The sequence below is a fragment of the Aquarana catesbeiana genome, linkage group LG05 (assembly GCF_042186555.1).
Source record: "Aquarana catesbeiana isolate 2022-GZ linkage group LG05, ASM4218655v1, whole genome shotgun sequence".
NCBI classification, from domain to species: domain Eukaryota; kingdom Metazoa; phylum Chordata; class Amphibia; order Anura; family Ranidae; genus Aquarana; species Aquarana catesbeiana.
In genome coordinates this window covers 25,163,567-25,182,863 of record NC_133328.1, presented here as the reverse complement: position 1 = coordinate 25,182,863, position 19,297 = coordinate 25,163,567, and the positions used below count along the sequence as shown (strand labels likewise).

At 44.3% G+C, this 19,297-nt stretch overlaps 1 protein-coding gene across 1 annotated transcript in view; it reads left to right on the top strand.

The window, feature by feature from the left end:
• LOC141144134 (scinderin-like) overlaps positions 1 to 19,011 on the top strand; it is a 355,101-nt gene extending 336,090 nt beyond the window's left edge. Inside the window, exon 15 of the mRNA XM_073629533.1 lies at positions 18,970 to 19,011. Within this exon, the coding sequence (XP_073485634.1) occupies positions 18,970 to 18,996 (27 nt within the window). The 3' untranslated portion in view covers positions 18,997 to 19,011. The remainder of the gene's footprint in view (positions 1 to 18,969) is intronic.
• Positions 19,012 to 19,297: the final 286 nt, after the last annotated feature.

Sequence of the window (19,297 nt, the reverse complement as noted above, 5' to 3'; positions counted from 1 at the left end):
AGGCTTACAAGATCATCTGAGGCAGTCCAGAAAAGTCTGTGGTCATTTTCAGCCGGTCCTACAATGCCAGTGCTCAGCTGGCTGACATTCAAAGGGAATACAACCTGCCCACCATTCGCCTCATTTGTGACATGCCTACCAGGTAGAACTCAATGTTGGCAATGCTGCAGTGGCTGCACACACAGCAGAGGGCCATCAATGAGTACCTGTGCGAGTATGGCACCAGGACAGGGTCAGTGGAGCTTGTTTTTTTTTTTCCATGCCAGTGGCTACTGTTCAAGGATGCATACACTGTCCTGTCACCATTTGAGGAGGCCACAAGGATGGTGAGCAGCGACAATGCATGCATCAGTGACACTGTCCCTCTAGTCTTCTTGCTGGAGCACACGCTTCATGGAATCATGGACAGGGCACTTGAGGAAGAACAGCGGGAGGAAGAGGAGGACTTCCTTATCCTCTTAAGGCCCCCTTTATCCATATAGCATTCCTGCGGGGCCGCCAAACACACAGGAAGAAGAGGAGGAGGAGGATTGTGTCAGCATGGATGTAGAGGATAACACGCAGCACTCTTTAAGGGATGGTTTTCAGTCCCCAGAAACCCAAGGAGTTGTACGTGGCTGGGAGGAGGTAGTTACGGATCATGTGATCCTTAGTGACCCAGGGGACTCAGAATTGAATGCCTCTGCAAACTTACGCTGCAAGGCCTCCCTGATTACACAAAGCCTGCGAAAAGACCCTAGGATTTGTGGTATTAAGGATCATTACTGGCTGGCAACCTTCTTGATCAACATTGCAAGGGTAAAGTTGCAGAACTCATCCTGCCTTCGCAGAGGGAGCAGAGGATGAAACATCTTCAGGAGGCCTTGAATAAACGTTTATGTAATACCTTTCCAGACACTTGGAGGGTCCCATTTCCTGGTGCTGGACAATGTGTTTCTGAGGCTTCGTTCGGTCAAAGGAAGAACGGTGGAGAAGATGGCCAGCTGACCGATGCCTTTTAACAATTTTTCAGTCCTCAGCGTCAAGGTCTGATAAGTTCAAGCAACCATCGCCAGCATCTGCATTGTATGGTGCAGGAATATGTAGGGGCAAGAGCAGACTTGGAGATCTTTCCAGAAGAGAATTCATTGGGTTACTTGAGGATGGACCACTGGCCAGAACATGCTCAAATTTGCAATCGAGCTACTGGCCTGTCCTGCATCAAGCATGCTTTCTGAATGCACATTCAGTGCTGCTGGAGGGTTTGTAACGGATCAAAGAGTGCGCCTGTCCACAGACTCCGTTGGTAGGCTCACATTTATAAAAATGAATCAGTCCTGGATCAGCAGCTATCAAGCACCTGATGCTGATGTATCTGATTGAATTTGCTATGGATCTGGGATTATTATTATTATTATACAGGATTTGTATAGCGCCAACAGTTTACGTAGCGCTTTACAACTTGAGGATAGACAGTACAAATACAATACACTTTAATACAGTTGGAATCAGAGGGCCCTGCTCCTTAGAGCTTACAATCTAAGAGGGAAGGTCAAGAGATACAAGAGGTAATAACTGTGGGTGATGTGCTGATTGAGAAGATAAATGTACAGTTGTTAGGTGGGGGCCAGATAGGCTTCTCTGAAGGATCCCTTGAAGACTGCCTATTCTGACTATCCTATTCCTCCTGAATTTTGATGATGCTAGCTTCCAACAATATTTTTGGTTTAGGACACCACCAACACCCAGTGCCAAATTTTTCTGCCCCTGTTTAACAGGGGCATGTGATTACAATTTTTAAAATAATATTTAACAGCAGGGCCCGTTCCTGCGTCCAACAAGAGTAACTGGGAGGGGTTAGTGTTGTCGCACCACCAATACCTAAGACCCAATTTTTCTGCAGAGTATATAGTGCAGCCTGTATAGTATATTTACTGCAGTTCAGAGTATATAGTGCAGTCAGTGTAGTATATATAATACAGTGCAGGGTATATAGTGCAGTGTACAATATATAATATAGTGTATTGAAGTGGGTAAGGGGAACCCTATGACAGAATTAAGAAAATAAACGGCATGGGTCCCCCCCCCCCCAGTTCATACAAGGCCCTTTGGGTCTGGTATAGATTTTAAGGGGAAATCCACAAGGGCGGACTGATGTACAGGTACGTCAGTTTGTGCAGAAGTGCCATTCTGCCGTCGTATATCGGTCGGTCGGTCAGCAAGCGGTTAAAAAAAAAGTGTCCTGCAATGTCTATCCATCTTCAATCATGGCACAGACAGACCCGGAAAATAGAAAAAAATGAAAATACTCCGCCTCCATGGGTGGCGTCTCGCCGACTTCTGTTTATTTGCTGTGACAGCTCTTATATAGGCAAGGGCGGGGCCACCCGGTGACGTAACCGAGTGACCCCACCCCTTCTGACGTCATCTGCCTTCAGAGGGGGGCAGGGTCATCCGATTAAGTCAGCGGGTGGCCCCACCCTTGCCTTTATAAGAGATGTCACCGCGAATAGACAGCAGTCAGCGGGGCGCCTTTCGTTTTTTTCTTCTATTTTTCGGGTCTGTCGGCGCCATGATTGAAAATGAATGGACATCACGGGACACTTTTTTTTTTTAAAAAGGAAATGTCAAAAACTGTCTCTTGTCGTTTTTACTTTTCGACACATTTTTTGGGTGAATGAGTAGAGGTACAATGTACCCAATACCCATTCACATGGGGGGTGCGATCTGGAGGCCCCCTTGTTAAAGGGGGCTTCCAGATTCTGATAATTCCCCCACCCGCAGACCCCCCCCCAAGCACCCTCTCCATGTTGAGGCATGTGGCCTGGTATGATTCAGGAGGTGGGGCGCTCTCTCACCCCCTTTTTTCCTGCGGCCTGCCAGGTTGCATGCTTGGATAAGGGTCTGGTATGGATTTTGGGGGGGGACCCCCACGGCATTTTTTTTTTACATTTTGGCGCGGGGTTCCCCTTAAAATCCATACTAGACCTGAAGGGCCATTTTTTTTTTTAATTTTGCCATGGAGTTCCCCTTAATCCGGTCTGGTATGGACTGGGATCCGGCAATACATTACAGCTACAAGCAGCTTTAAATTACTTTTTTCCTTTAGAAATGTCATTTTTCTGCGGTACTGTTATAAACATGGGAGAGATGCGCTACTTTACAGGCAGACTAAGGGGACCCCCAGGCACGATATTTAAAGGTATATTTCATTTTTATTGTTTCACTTTAAGCATTATTAAAATCACTGCTCCTGAAAAAACGGCAGTTTTAGAAACTTTGTTTTGCATTGTAATGCCGTGTACACACGATCGCACATTCCAACAACAAAATCCATGTTTTTTTTTCCGACAGATGTTTGCTCAAACTTGTCTTGCATACACACGGTCACACAAATGTTGTCGGAAATTCCGAACGTCAAGAACGCGGTGACGTACAACACATACGAGGAGCCAAGAAAAACGAAGTTCAATATCCAGTGCGGCTCTTCTGCATGCTTCCGAGCATGCGTGGAATTTTGTGCGTCGGAATTGTCTACACACACTCAGAATTTCCGACAACGGATTTTGCTGTCGGAAAATTTGAGATCCAGCTCTCAAATTTTGTTTGTCGGAAATTCCAACAGAAAATGTCCGATGGAACCTACACACGGTCAGAATTTCCGACAACAGGGTCCCCAAACACTTTTTATGGCAATAACTTGCATATAAACCTTTAAAAAGAGCACTTTTGATTTTTCACGTTCGTGTTCCATAGGCTTTAACGGTGTTTGCATGTTCGCACAAATTTTTTTGTCTGTTCACATGTTCTAGTGCAAACCGAATTGGGGGGTCTTTGGCTCATCCCTACCTCTGACTAACCCCCCTCCTCACCACAATATCTGCCTCTGTCTGAACCCCACCACCGCTGCCTCTGACTGAACCCCCCCACCACCACCACCACATCTGCCTCTGACTGAACCCTCCCTCCCCATCACCACTTTCTCTGACTGAACCCCCCTACCACCACCATCACTGCTGCCTCCGACTGAACCCCCTCACCACCGCTGCCTCTGACTGAATCCCCCTCCCTATCACTGCTGCCTCTGAACCCCCCTCCCCATCACCACTGCCTCTGACTAAACCCCCCACCACCACATCCACTGCTGCCTCTGACTGAACCCCCCCACCACCACCGCCGCCTCTGTCTGAACCCCCCTTACCACCACAGCTGCATTGGATGAAACCACCCACCACCACCACTGTTGCATGTAAGTCTGACTTCCTGATACATTTAATTTTAGCTTTAATTGTCATGATATAAAATAATGGATGTGGGGGCCTTTTGGTGGGTGTGATTTTTTTGGGGGGGGCAGCATTTCATTCTTGGATCCAGGCAGCACAATGTCTTTGGCCAGCCCTGACCAGAGGATACTACTATGGATAGGATAAAGCGTACGTAAAGCCAAAACCTTGCTTCTTTTAGTTTTGGATAAAGTAGAGAACCACTGCTGGCAGGGGAAAGGCTTTTCTACCCCGGCTGTGGATACTTTCTAAAGAAAACAAACTGTAAAGCTGGCCACACACTGTTAAAATTTCAGACAGTTCCTAATAGATGGCATGAGATTCGCTAAATGGGTGGCCCTGTTTGCTCCTCCTGCCTGACATCCTACAATTGAAAACTTGAAGGAGCCGGGCGGAACATTGTTGGTTCAGCAACTGTATCAGGTATCCTGACGGACGTCAGAATACAACAGCCCTGCATTGAGGATATGCCTCCATAGGCGTGCACACAGGGTGTGCCAGATGTGCCTGGGCACAACTCAATCACCCCATGCGCATTGCCATTATCGATCTACGTCTTGGCTGAAAGATGGGAAAGATCTCCCTCTTACCGGCTCTGCTATAAGACAACTTACGCATTTCGCTTTTACTGTGCTGGCAGGGAGATCAATGTGCTGGGGCCATAATGAAGACATACGCACACATGTGTGCATTTAAAATTTAGGGTGCACACCCTAATGCAATAGGTTGCGCACATCTATGTATGCCTCACTCTCACATTGCCCTGCTGAACTCGGCAGTTGTGGTCCCTGGCTCCCACTAAGAGTCCAAGAACCATGGGGGGAGGGGGCTACCGATGGGATGGGGGGGGGTGATTAACAGTTCACTCTTTGGACGTACCTAGTATGTCCAAAGAGCTGAACTAGTTAACGGATATGTAAAGATTTGTTTAAAAAAAAAAAAAAAACATATCATATACTTACCTCCTCTGTGCAGTTGGTTTTGCACAGAGTGGCCCCGATCCTTCTCTTCTGGGGTCCCTCAGCGGCGCTCCTGGCTCCTCCTCTTTCTGAGTGCCCCGTTGGGGAGCCGCTCTCCCTCAAAGGGCACTCGTGCAGGCACGCTACCATGTCCTGCTGCTGCGTCCATTGACACAGATAGCAGGACTCGGCCTCGCCCCCGGCTTCCGCATCATTTGATGCGCTGCTATCAATCTATCTAATCAGGATCTGAGGCACCAGCTGGAGCTGGTGTGCTCGTCCCTGTCACTGAAAAGACCAGGTTCAGGTAAGTATAACAGGAGGTTTTTCACCTTAATGCATAGAATGCATTAAGGTGAAAAACCTCAATGGTTTACAACCCCTTTAAACTAGCTACCTAGTTTCTCCCTGTCTGCACTGTGCCGGCATAAAATTATACATAAAATACATAAAACTATTTTTCAGAAATAAAAAACTGATAATTGACATGTGCGTATGTATTCACCCCCGTTGTTATGAAGCCCATAAAAAGCTCTGGTGCAACCAATTACCTTCAGAAGTCACATAATTAGTGAAATGATGTCCACCTGTGTGCAATCTAAGTGTCACATGATCTGTCATTACATATACACACCTTTTTGAAAGGCCCCAGAGGCTGCAACACCTAAGCAAGAGGCACCACTAACCAAACACTGCCATGAAGACCAAGGAACTCTCCAAACAAGTAAGGGACAATGTTGTTGAGAAGTACAAGTCAGGGTTAGGTTATAAAAAAATATCCAAATCTTTGATGATCACTAGGAGCACCATCAAATCTATTATAACCAAATGGAAGGAACATGGCACAACAGCAAACCTGCCAAGAGACGGCCGCACACCAAAACTCACGGACCGGGCAAGGAGGACATAAGCACAGAGACCTAAGGTAACCCTGGAGGAGCTGCAGAGTTCCACAGCAGAGACTGGAGTATCTGTACATAGGACGACAATAAGCCGTACGCTGCATAGAGTTGGGCTTTATGGCAGAGTGGCCAGAAGAAAGCCATTACTTTCAGCAAAAAACAAAATGGCACGTTTTGAGTTTGCGAAAAGGCATGTGGGAGACTCCCAAAATGTATGGAGGAAGGTGCTCTGGTCTGACGAGACTAAAATTGAACTTTTTGGCCATCAAAGAAAACGCTTTTTCTGGCGCAAACCCAACACATCACATCACCCAAAGAACACCATCCCCACTGTGAAACATGGTGGTGGCAGCCTCATGCTGTGGGGATGTTTTTCAGAAGTTGGGACTGGGAAACTGGTCAGAGTTGAGGGAAAGATGGATGGTGCTAAATACAGGGATATTCTTGAGCAAAACCTGTACCACTCTGTGTGTGATTTGAGGCTAGGACGGAGGTTCACCTTCCAGCAGGACAATGACCCCAAAACACACTGCTAAAGCAACACTTGAGTGGTTTAAGGGGAAACATGTAAATGTGTTGGAATGGCCTAGTCAAAGCCCAGACCTCAATCCAATAGAAAATCTGTGGTCAGACTTAAAGATTGCTGTTCACAAGCGCAAACCATCCAACTTGAAGGAGCTGGAGCAGTTTTGCAAGGAGGAATGGGCAAAAATCCCAGTGGTAAGATGTGGCAAGCTCATAGAGACTTATCCAAAGCGACTTGGAGCTGTGATAGCCGCAAAAGGTGGCTCTACAAAGTATTGACTTTAGGGGTGATGAATAGTTATGCACATTGACTTTTTCAGTTATTTTGTCCTATCTGTTGTTTGCTTCACAATAAAAAAAAAAAATCTTCAAAGTTGTGGGCATGTTCTGTAAATGAAATGATGCAAATCCTCAAACAATCCATGTTAATTCCAGGTTGTGAGGCAACAAAACACGAAAAATGCCAAGGGGGGGGTGAATACTTTTGCAAGGCACTGTATGTTAATAAAGGGAAACTGACTTTGTCTCCATTTCATCCCTTTGAAAATGTTCAAATAAGTTTGCAGTCCTGTGAATATGCCTGCTGCAGAGAAACAACTAGAAAGGCAAGAAATCATTTTTTAATTTAAAAAAAAAAAAAATATATATATATATATATATATATATATATATATATATATATATATATATATATTTTTTTTTTTTTTTTTTTTTCTGTATCTGTGCGAACGTGGACACATAAACAGATAGTGGGTGGGGGGCTCAAATTTGACTGCAAAAGTGGAAATACACTTCAACATAAATTAACAAACAAAGTTAAATAAATGAATTCAGTTTAGTAAATTGATCCATGTCCAACATTTTAGTTCCTCTCGATGTTTCATTTGCACATTTAGCCGTCTAGATGGAGCTTTCCTTTAATTGCATTTTCCCATTGATTGAAGACAACTCCCTTTTTTCTCAATGCTGCAAAGCCATCGCTTGGACCGGCTCCAACTCTTTGCTGAATTCATTCTGTCTCTTCAGCACATTCTAAAATTATAGCTACAGAGAACAGTGTTATGATGACCCTGTAACACGTATGACCCAGATAGAAAAACGTTTTATTATTCTCCAGCTCATCGATGTAAAAGTGGCTTCGCAATATCCCGGCCCCCCTTCTGGATCTAAAACGGGGAAAAGAGAGAATTATTCAGTAATGCTGCATGCATTGTGTATGGTACTGCTAGGATCTGAAAGATACACTACGAAAATACAGCATAGAGGTACAATGCTCAGCATAAAATGACTACACCCCTTTTGAAAAGTAAGATTTTAATCAATATTTCAATGAACACAAGAGCAATTTCCAAAATGTTGACAAAACTGAGTTTTAGAGAACATTTGTTTAGCTCATTACATAAAAGTAAGGTTAATAATATAACTTAGGTTACAAAATCTTCAGTTTTACTCAAATTAGTTGATGCAAAAGTGAAAACACCCCACAACATAAACTACAGCATCTAGTATTTTGTAGGACCTCCATGATTTGTAAGGACAGCACCAAGTCTTCTAGACATGGACTGAACAAGTTGGCAACATATTACAACATCGATCTTTTTCCATTCTTCAAGAACGACCTCTTTTAGAGCCTGGATGGAGAGTGATGCTCGTCTCTTCAGAATTCCCCATAGGTGTTCTCCGATTGGGTTCAGACCAGGAGACATACTTGTCCACTGAATCGCTTTCCTGTTCTTCTTCAGAACTGCAACCGTGAGCCTTAGATATGTGTTTTGGATCATTGTCATGTTAAAAAAGTGCACAATGACCAAGGGCACGGAATGATGGTAACATCTTCTCTTTCAACATAGAGCAAAACATCTGTGAATTCATGATACCATCAATGAAATGCAGCTCCCCGACACCAGCAGCACTCATGTAGCCCCACAGAAGGACATGGCCACCACCATGTTTCACTGTAGGCAACATGCATTTTGCTTTGTACTCCCCACCTTTGCGACACCATACAGATTTGAAGCCATCAGTTCCAAAAACATTTTTCTTGGTCTCATCACTCCAGAGTACAGAGTCCCAGTAGTCTTCTTCTTTTTCAGCATGGGCCCTGGCAAATTCTAGGTGGGCTTTGTTGTGCATGGGCTTTAGGAGAGGCTACCTTTGTGGACTACACCCATGCATGCCATTCCTCTGCAGTGTATGCCGTATTGTGTCACGGGAAACAATCACCCCAGTTTGGCTTTCTAATTCTTTAGCTAATTGCAGTGAACTTGCATGGTGATTTTCTTCAACCCTTCTCATCAGAAGACGCTCCTGTCGAGGTGTTAACCTCTGTGGAGGGCCTGGACGTCTCTGTGAGATGGTTGCAGTTCCATCGTTGTATCACTTTTGCTCCAGTATTCTGACTGATAAGTAAAGCTTTGCTGATCTTCTTGTGTCCTTCACCTTTCTTGTATAAAGAAATTATTTTCTTTCTCAGGCCTTGTGACATTTCTCTTCCATGTGGTGCCTATACTGAACGCATGAAATGGGAGGAGTTTTCTTTGTTAAGAAACGCTCTTTTTACTGGACACCTGTTTAATGAATAATTAGACTTACCTGTAGGTGAATTCTTGTAAATTAGGATTTTGTTGTCTAAAATTTAGCTTTGCTCCAAAGACATTCTTTGGGGTGTATTCATTTTTGCAACATGGTCTTGAATTAATTTTTTAGGGAAAATACTTGTTTGTGTGCGCAAATGAACAAATCTTGGTTGCAATCAATGGCCCGCATTTGTGGGAGTATTTTGTAGTACGGTTTCCCATAGAAGATGTTGATCCTAAAAGGAAAGTAAAGGTTTTCTGACAAATCTGTTGAAGTGTAGACATGTGCAATTCATTTAGTTCCGAATTAGTTTTTTAACTAATTTTTGACAAATTCGTTAATTTTCGAATTTCAAAATTTTCGAATTTCCGAATTTCGAAATTTTCGAATTTTTGAATTTCGGATATTGGAAAATTCGACATTTTGGAAATTCAAAATTCGAAAATTGGAAATTCAGAAGTTCGGAAATTCGAAATTTGGAAGTTCGAAAATTTGAAATTTAGGAAATTCAAGAATTCAAAATTAGGAAATTTGAAAATTCAAAAATTTGAAAATACAAAAATAAGAATGAAAATCTGAACATTCAAAAGAATGAAAATCTGAAAATTCAAAAACCCGAAAATCTGAAATAACTAATAATATTAAATTATAGGTATTGGAATTTCATTTCAAATTTGGCTGTTAGTGAACGTAACAAGTACGAATTTATCCCAAGTTACGAATTATGTGAAATAACGAATGCCGCATCTAAAAGAATGGAACATAACAAACTAATAATAATAAATAAAAATAATATTAATAAAACCTTTTTATTCTTATTATTTATTATTAATTTGTTCCATTCCATTTCTTTAGATGCGGCATTCATTATTTCAGACAATTCTTAACTGCGGATAAATTCGTACTCGTTACGTTCACTAACAGCCAAATTTGAAAGGAAATTCCAATACCTATAATGTAATAGTTAGTTATTATTAGTTAGTTATTATTTCAAATTTTACTGATTTTCTTTTTTTCAGGTTTTCGAATTTTCGAATTTCTGAATTTTCGAATTTCTGAATTTCTGAATTTTCGAATTTCGGATTTTCTGAATTTTTGAATTCCGAAAATTCGGAATTCAAAAATTCGGAATTCAAACATTCGGAAATTTGGAAATTCGGAATTCGAAAATTCGAAATTTCGAAATTCGGAAATGTGAAATTCCGAATTTTCGGATTTCCGAATTTCCGAAAAAAGCAAAAAAAGAATGAAACGAAAACAAACAAATTTTTTGTCAGTGCACATGTCTATTGAAGTGCACTCATTTATGCGTAGCACTGTACACACAGTGGCGGCCCATCCATAAGGGGCGCAGGGGCAGCTCCCCCCTATCCATGCGTTTGGCCCCCTAATCTACATGCGGGGCGCTGGATGCATGGATTCCAATGTTTGTTTTTTTTTAAGCACATGATTAGAACCTGAGGCTTTAATTGGCTTCAAAAAAGGGTGGGCTTGGGGCGCAGAGCACTGGTTTGATCGTCGCCTAGTATGTAATCTGACACTTGCGGGTCTGGGGCATGCACGCGTGCCGCCGGTGACCCGCGCAAAAAATAATAACCGCAGAGGTGATCAAATACCAAAAAGAAAGCTCTATTTGTGGGAAAAAAAAGGACAAAAATGTTATTTAGGTACAGCGTCGTACAGTTACGCAGTGCCGTTTAGCAAAAAATGGCCTGGTCATGAAGGGAGTAAACCTTCCGAAGATCAACCGGTTAAAAATCATTTTAGGCCTAAAGATTACTTAAAACCCTCCAAAGCAATAAATATTTTCTGAAAGCAGAGATCTCAGGGAATAAAATGATAGTAGTCCAAAATGCAATCTTGGTGCGAGAGTTCATTAAAGCGGTGTTCCACTCAAAAGTGGACCTTCCGCTTATCCGTCTCCTCCCCCCTCCGGTGCCACATCTGGCACCTTTCAGGGAGGAAGTGGGAGCAGGTAACTGTTTTTGACAGGTACCGTTCCCCACTACAGGGAGACAGGGCCGCGGCCCCGTCTCTCAGAAGTTCGGCCCCCTCCTCCTTCCTCCGCCGCCGGACCAACTAGGCAGTGCAGCGCGCTTCGCGCGTGCTCTGCAGGGACCAAGCTGTGAAGCCAAAAGGCTTTACTGCCAGGGTCCCTTACCAGGAATGGCGGCTGCACCCGACAGCCGATCCGAAGATCGGCTGGGATGTCGACATCGCGGGCTCTCTGGACAGGTAAGTGTCCTAATAATAAAAGTCAGCAGCTGCAGTATTTGTAGCTGCTGACTTTTAATTTTTTGTGGGGAAGGGCTGGACCTCCTCTTTAAAGCGGACCTTCAGTCATTTTTTCATCTTTCCATCTATTAAATCTTCTGCCCTTGTTGTTGTTTTAACTTTGGATAGTAAAACTTTTTTTTCTGCCAGTAAATACCTTATACAGCCCACTTCCTGTTTCTTGTCTGGTCATTAGCCTAGGATTATGACATCATGCACAGCTCTCTCTCTCACTCTCGCGGGAGTTTGCCAGGAATGGAGGGGGGATGAGCCATATGAGGGCCAATGAGAGCTGCAGAGCTGGAGGTGTGCCTCTGTGTGTCTGTGTAAATCCAGGAAGTGAACAGGCAGCAGCTTCAGCTGCCCACAGTTAAAAATGTTTGCAGCCAGACTCAGTGGAGGGAGGTTTCTGCAGCATATTTGGCAAGTAGAGAATCACAGTATATATAAAATAATATGCAAAGTGGTTGGAGGGAAGCTTCGGAATGGCAAAGATGTTTTTATTACAAATTAGATGAGCAGACTGCAGTTCCTCTTTAAGTATGACATTTCAGTGAGGCCTGGAATGCGAATGGAAGTATGGAAAGATAATGAAGGGCCGGGCATGACAAGGTGGAACAGTGAGACAACTTAGGGTTAAGGGGAAAAGGAAGTAAAGGGGAGGAGGTAGAAGTTAACCCAGGGGGTGGAGTGATATAAAAGGTAGAGGCGAGGTTTGTACAGGTGTGAGGGAGACAGATCTAGGAAGAAGTTGGTGGGGAGAAGTTGAGCAGCAGCATGGCGGACATTGATTTGTTATTGGCACGCTTGCGAACGGTGGCGGCGACGAAAGGGCCGGAATGGCTACAAGCCCAGGTAGCGGCTTTGATATCTGACGAGGCAGGGGGGGCAGGCGCCGGGGGGGGAGACGACGCCACGCGCTAGGCGGTCCCGGCCGCCTGAGCGTTTTTGTTGGAATTGTTCCCGGTGGTACTGGCAGTGGAATTGTGGGGTAAGGCTTGGCGGAACTTAAAGATACGTTTGAACTGCGACAACATGGGGGTGGTTCAGGTCGACAATCGGCTATCGGCATCATCACAGCCGGTAATACGTTTGCTGCGCCACCTCGTGTTGCGGTGTTTACAACTTAATGTTTTTATCTATGCTGTTCATATCCCGGGAATTGATAATACGTTGGCTGACTCCTTGTCTCGGTTCCAGTGGGACAGATTCAGGGAGCTGGCTCCTGCTGCGGAAACGGAGGGGATTCCTTGCTTTGGGAGATGGTCTTGGAGTCGCCGTGGGATGGATCAGGAAATCGGTGAGTGGGTCGACATGGGCGGCATATAATAAAATGTGGACATAGTGGTTAGAATATACACAGCTGGCGGGTGCCGAGCTGGGAGGGCCGGACTTGAGGCTGTTAGTGGTGTATTTTGTGTCAAGACACATGGAGGGAGGAAGGTCAGTGTCCGCGATTGAGCGGAAGCTGGCGGGGTTGGCTTTTTTATTTAAGCTGCAGGGCTTGACTGATTTTACCAAGGATTTCTGGGTGAAACAGGCGCTAAAAGGTTACAGGAAGAGTCATGCAAAAAAGGATTCGAGGAGGCCGGTGTCCTTTTCAATTCTGCAGGTGATATGTACAAAACTGGGTGTGGTGGGCTCGTCTGGTTATGAGGAAATTTTGTTTAAGGAGGTTTTTTCCATTGCATTTTTTGGAGTGTTTCGGGTGGGGGAATCGGTGAGTCCGGCAAAATGAGTAAAAGCGGGTTTGATGATACAGGATGTGGAAGTCAAAAGTGATAGGGTGTTGCTGAAGTTACGCAGGTCTAAGACGGATCAAGCAGGAAAAGGGGTAAGGGTGCAGCTGTTCACGTTGCCGGGTTCGATAATTTGCCCGATTAAAGTGGTTGAGGAATTTTTACAAATTCGCCCAGTTGGGGAAGGGCCGTTGTTCGTGCATGGGGATGGGACCTTTTTATCCAGGTTTCAGTTTGTTACAGTGTTCCGGAAATGCCTTGGGGCGGCAGGGTTGAATGGTAGACAATTCGCCTCACACTCCTTCCGCATCGGGGCGGCTACAGAGGCTGCCAGGTGTGGGTTGGATGAGGCAGCAATTAAGAGGATTGGGAGGTGGGAATCCAGGAGGTTTCGGTCTTATGTGCGCCCTCAGTTGTTACCTGATGATGTATAAAAAAAAAAAAAAGAGAATGAAGACATAAGCTAATTACATGCCTGATACTAAAGGGGTGGGGGCAGCACATATGTATTCAATTTTCTGTTGTGCTTTGTCTTTTCAGATGGTGGTCAGCCACGCCTCGTCTGGATCTTGGGGCACTCTTACGTTTTTTAGGGTGCCAAGAGGGGGGACGCTAGACCGGAAGGCAGGCAACTGGGGATTTCAAGGAGGGAGGCATGTATTCGATGGATAGGATTTCCAGGGATGGGTTGGGGCAGAGTTGTGCCGGAGGTTGAACGCTACGCTCGACTTGATCGGCCTCCTGATGTTTTGGTTTTACATGCAGGAGGCAATGACCTGGGGGTCCGATCCACCAGGGAGCTGGTGTCGGCTGTGAAGTGCGATTTCTTGGCACTTCGGGTGGCCTTCCCGGGAATGATAGTGGTATGGTCAGATATAGTAGCACGGAAGTCCTGGCGCATGGCACGGTCTGTGTCTAGGATTAATAAAGCGCGAATCAAGGTGAATAAGGTTGTGGGAAAATTTGTTGTTAACAATGGGGGATTGGTAGTGAGACACATGGAGTTGTAGGTTAACGTGGGGATGTACCTAAGGGGAGATGGAGTGCACCTTTCTGCGGTAGGCATTGATTTATGGGCACTTGGCATTCAGGATGGTATTGAGAGGGCCTTGCGGGTGTGGAGGGGCCCTTAAGGCTAAGGGGTCATCCTTGTGGGCTGTGGCGGTATCTTTGGTCTCTGATGGTGGTACAAAACAGAGGGGATGGAAATGGTGGGGGGCTTTTCAGTGTTATGTGCCCCTCTGGTGTGTTTTTACAGCGGAAGGGTAGGCTGAATACGAAAATGTTTACACTGCGGGAAGGGGGTTTTCTCCGAGCTGTTAATACGGCTGGAGGCCTGGTATGGTAAAATATGATACCGCAGTGTACTGGTGATGGTAAAAAGTTTTAAAGTGGAGAATGTGAAGTTCGGGGTGCCATCAGAAGACCAAAAAGATTGGGAGGTGATAAAACTGTCGATAAAAAGGGTTGTACATAGTTATACATATGTTGATTAAAAAGTTGGTTTTATAGTTTATTAATAAAGGAGGCTGCTATGGCCATTTTTTTACTACAAAACTCCTGTGTGTGTGGTCTAATTTATTATAGATAAGAAGGGGAAAAAGAAAGAGGTTATCAAGGAAAAGAAGGGGTGATGGAAAGTTGGGGATATCGGTCTTGCACTGGTCAAGTATATAATACACTAAAGGTAATTTTGGGGCTCACGAAAACAATATATCACCCATTTTTTGGTAACATATAAAAGATGAGGTTGCGTACAGTAAATAGAAAACCAACATGTCAACACTTAAAATTGTGTGCTCCTATTAAACAGCTACAAACTTTGGTACCCTATATTTTCAATAGGCTATCCTACGGGTCATCAGTTTATAGACATGTGCGGTTCATTTCTAATTGATAGTCTGACAAATTTTTCATTATTCGGAGATTCGGATATATCGGAATACCCGAATTACAGTAAACAAAGTTTACCGAATGCTCCGAATAACGAAATTCGTCCAAATTTCCGAAACTCAAAGTGAAATTCAAATCGAATTTTAAATCGAATTCCATTCGAGTTCGAACTGTAAACAGATTTCTGAAATCAAAGACTGTGTGTGTTATTAGAGTACCATTTTTCGAAATTATGCTGTTTTTGTTAAGCCGGAGGTGATTTAAAGAGTCATTGTAATCATTTGATAAATATTTTTCTGTTTGTTTGTTCACTTTGCCGCATTCGTATCGAAACAAATAAAACATTTTCCATTCGACCGATTTGAAATTTATCGATTTGAACGGATTGAAATGAAAAAAAGTCTATAAATTCGAAGAAAATTCGAAAGAGAATAAACGAATTCCGAATAAGAATTCACAACACAAATCCGGAATACCAATTGAATGAATCAACCAAATTTAACGAAACAAAAAAACTAGATTAACAAATCCAAAATGAAACAAAACAATTTTTTTTCGTCATGCACATGTCTATCAGTTTAGACGTACCTATGAATAATGGGCCTAGAATTATTGCTCCCATTCACATGTACAGCAATATGTAACATATTTCGGGAGGGAGGGGGGGGGGAAACAAACTAACGCCATCCACCCCCCACCCCACCCCCCCCATGGGAGACGAACGGCAGACAGGAAGGCGGCGATTGCTGCAAGCACACCAATGACTCCCCGGGCAGTAGACGGATGAAAAGGCGGCGACAGAGATTAACCTTAACACAGGAGACAGGGGTAAAGAAGAGCCGGGCAATTCTCCTCTCCGTTCTCCTCCGGGCTGAACAGGAAGTTTGTCCTGAGACACGATTGGGAGTCCTAAGACTCCCTGGCCAATCGGGGCTCAGAAGCTGCTTCCTGATTGGCCGGGAGGAGAATCAGGAAGACAATAGCTTATATTAATTCGCTATTGTCACACAACCGGGTGGGCTCAGGGCGCAGTGCTCTGCGCCCCAAGCCCACCCTTTTTTGAAGCCAATTAGAGCCTCAGGCTCTAATCACGTGCTTAAAAAAAAAAAAACCCCCATTGGAATCCATGCGTCCGGCGCCCTGCATGTAGATTAGGGGTCAGGCGCATGGATCAAGGGGGCGGCACCTCTGCTCCCCAAATGGAAGGGCCGCCACTGAACATGTGTAGTGCAATGACTTTTTGTAGGAGCCTCCAATGCATGGGTTTGCATGGACTTGTATGTTGTGGAGGTGGGGGTTCAAAACTTTTTTTTTTTTCGTGGTGGGGTTAAATGCTCTGGAGTAACTCGATTGTTTTACACTTTTTTTCATAAAACTTTTTTTTTTTTTAGCACATAGGGGACCAAAAGAAGTAAACTTATAAGGCCCCGGGATGTAAAATGTCATTTTATTCTGTACTGTCATTCTAGTTTGTACATCTGACTGACAGGTTCACTTTTATTAGACTGTATATTTCTTCCAGCCGCCGCAATGCTGCCCATAGATAAAATGCTGACATGACATTACCATGCTGGCACGCCGAGACATGATTGGCCATTATGTAGAAGTGAATTACAGAACGTACTGTGAACAGGGCTTATCTTCTCTGGCAGAGCCTGTTCTGGGCACGGCCCTCTGTAATTAGCAAATAAAACCCATCAGGTTATGTGTAATCTGGTTAAAGTTGCAACATGTATTGTGAAGGAAATCCGGAACAATCAGTAACTCATTGAATTTTATAGGCAGTAAAATATTTTATACGTCTGTCAGGGAGACTTTGGATGCCCTACGGGAGATGAGAAAGGGTGAAAAGCCTCTGCTTTCTAGGAGGAAACGTCATATCCTTACCCAGGAATTCCAATGTCTCTTCTCATCTACTGCTTCTTTATGGCATTCTTTTACTGGAGCTTTAAATCTGACCAACAGTCTTCCATTCAATCTTACACAGTTATACAGGATCCTCTCCTGGACTGACACTAATGATTTAGCATAAATTCTTCCTCTGACACCGACAATGGGGCAGGGGCACTATTCCTCCCAGTGACACCAGCAATGGGGCACTATTCCTCCCAGTGACAGCAGCAATGGGACACGATTCCTCCCAGTGACAGCAGCAATGGGGCACTATTCCTCCCAGTGACAGCAGCAATGGGGCACTATTCCTCCCAGTGACAGCAGCAATGGGACACTATTCCTCCCAGTGACACCAGCAATGGGACACTATTCCTCCCAGTGACACAAGCAATGGGGCACTATTCCTCCCAGTGACACAAGCAATGGGACACTATTCCTCCCAGTGACACAAGCAATGGGGCACTATTCCTCCCAGTGGCACCAACAATGGGACACTATTCCTCCCAGTGACACAAGCAATGGGGCACTATTCCTCCCAGTGACACCAGCAATGCTCCGCTATAAATTGATTTGCATTTTAATGAGCGAAAAAAATATTTGACCCCCTTCGCAAAACACGACTTAGTACTTGGCAAAACCCTTGTTGGCAATCACAGAGGTCAGACATTTCTTGTAGTTGGCCTACCAGGTTTGCACACATCTCAGGAGGGATTTTGTCCCACTCCTCTTTGCAGATCCTCTCCAAGTTTTGAGGCTGACACTTGGTAACTCGAACCTTCAGCTCCCTCCACATATTTTCTTTGGGATTAAGGTCTGGAGACTTGCTAGGCCACTCTAGGGCCTTAATGTGCTTCTTCTTGAGCCACTCCTTTGTTGCCTTGGCCATGTGTTTTGGATCATTGTCATGCTGGAAGACCCATCCACGACCCATTTTCAATGCCCTGGCTGAGGCAAGGAGGTTCTCCGATTTGATGGTATGTGGCCCTGTCCATCGTTCCTTTGGTGAAGTTGTCCTGTCCCCCTAGCAGAAAAATACCCCCAAAGCATAATGTTCGATGGCAGGGATGGTGTTTTTGGGGTCATAGGCAGCATTCCTCCTCCTCCAAACACGGCAAGTTGAGTTGATGCCAAAGAGCTCGATTTTGATCTCATCTGCCCACAGCACTTTCAACCAGTTCTCCTCTGAATCATTCAGATGTTCATTAGAAAACTTCAAATGGGTCTGTACATGTGCTTTCTTCAGCAGGGGGATCTTGCGGGCGCTGCAGGATTTCAGTCCTTCGCGGCGTAGTGTGTTACCAATTGTTTTCTTGGTGACTATGGTCCCAGCTGCCTTGAGATCATTGACAAGATTCTCCCGTGTAGTTTTGGGCTGATTCCTCACCATTCGCATGATCACTGAAACCCCACGAGGAGAGATTTTGCATGGAGCCCCAGACCGAGGGAGATTGACAGTTATTTTGTGTTTCTTCCATTTGCGAATAATCGCATTAACTGTTTTCACCCTCTGACCAAGCTGCTTGGTGATGGTCTTGTAGCCCATTCCAGCCTTGTGTAGGTCTACAGTCTTGTCCCCGACATCCTTGGACAGCTCTTTGGTCTTGGCCATGGTAGAGAGATTGGAATGTGATTGATTGATTGCTTCTGTGGACAGGTGTCTTTTATACAGGTAACAAGCTGAGATTAGGGAGCACTCCCTTTAAATCCCCAAAATCTTGTTTATTTCACTCATTAAAATGCAAATCATTTATAACTTTTTTGAAATGCGTCTTCCGGCATATTTTTGTTGTTATTCTGTCTCTCACTGGTAAAATAAACCTACCATTAAAATTATAGACTGATCATTTCTTTGTCAGTGGGAAAACGTGCAAAATCAGCAAGGGATCAAACACTTTTTTCCCTCACTGTAGCTGCGTTTGTGAATGAACAGGAACTCTGTCCAGAGCTATTCCTGTTCATTCATTCTGTGTAGCTGAGGTTGCAGAGAAAGGGAGAATCTGTCATCAGTCCATGTCTCTGTCTTGAAAGTGAGACATCGGACGTCTGTTTAGACCCCTGCTATTTCACCAAAGCCCCCTAAAAATGTGTAAAAAAATAATAAAAACGAAAATTGGAATATTGTAAAAAATTAAAAAAAAACACAATGATAAAAAAAAGAATAAAAAAAATTAAACAAAAATAAAAAACTACTGACATCAGTGGCGGAACTACCAGGGTCGCAAAGGTCGGACTTGCGACTGGACTCTGGCTGTGGGGAGACCCCAAGGTGGTAG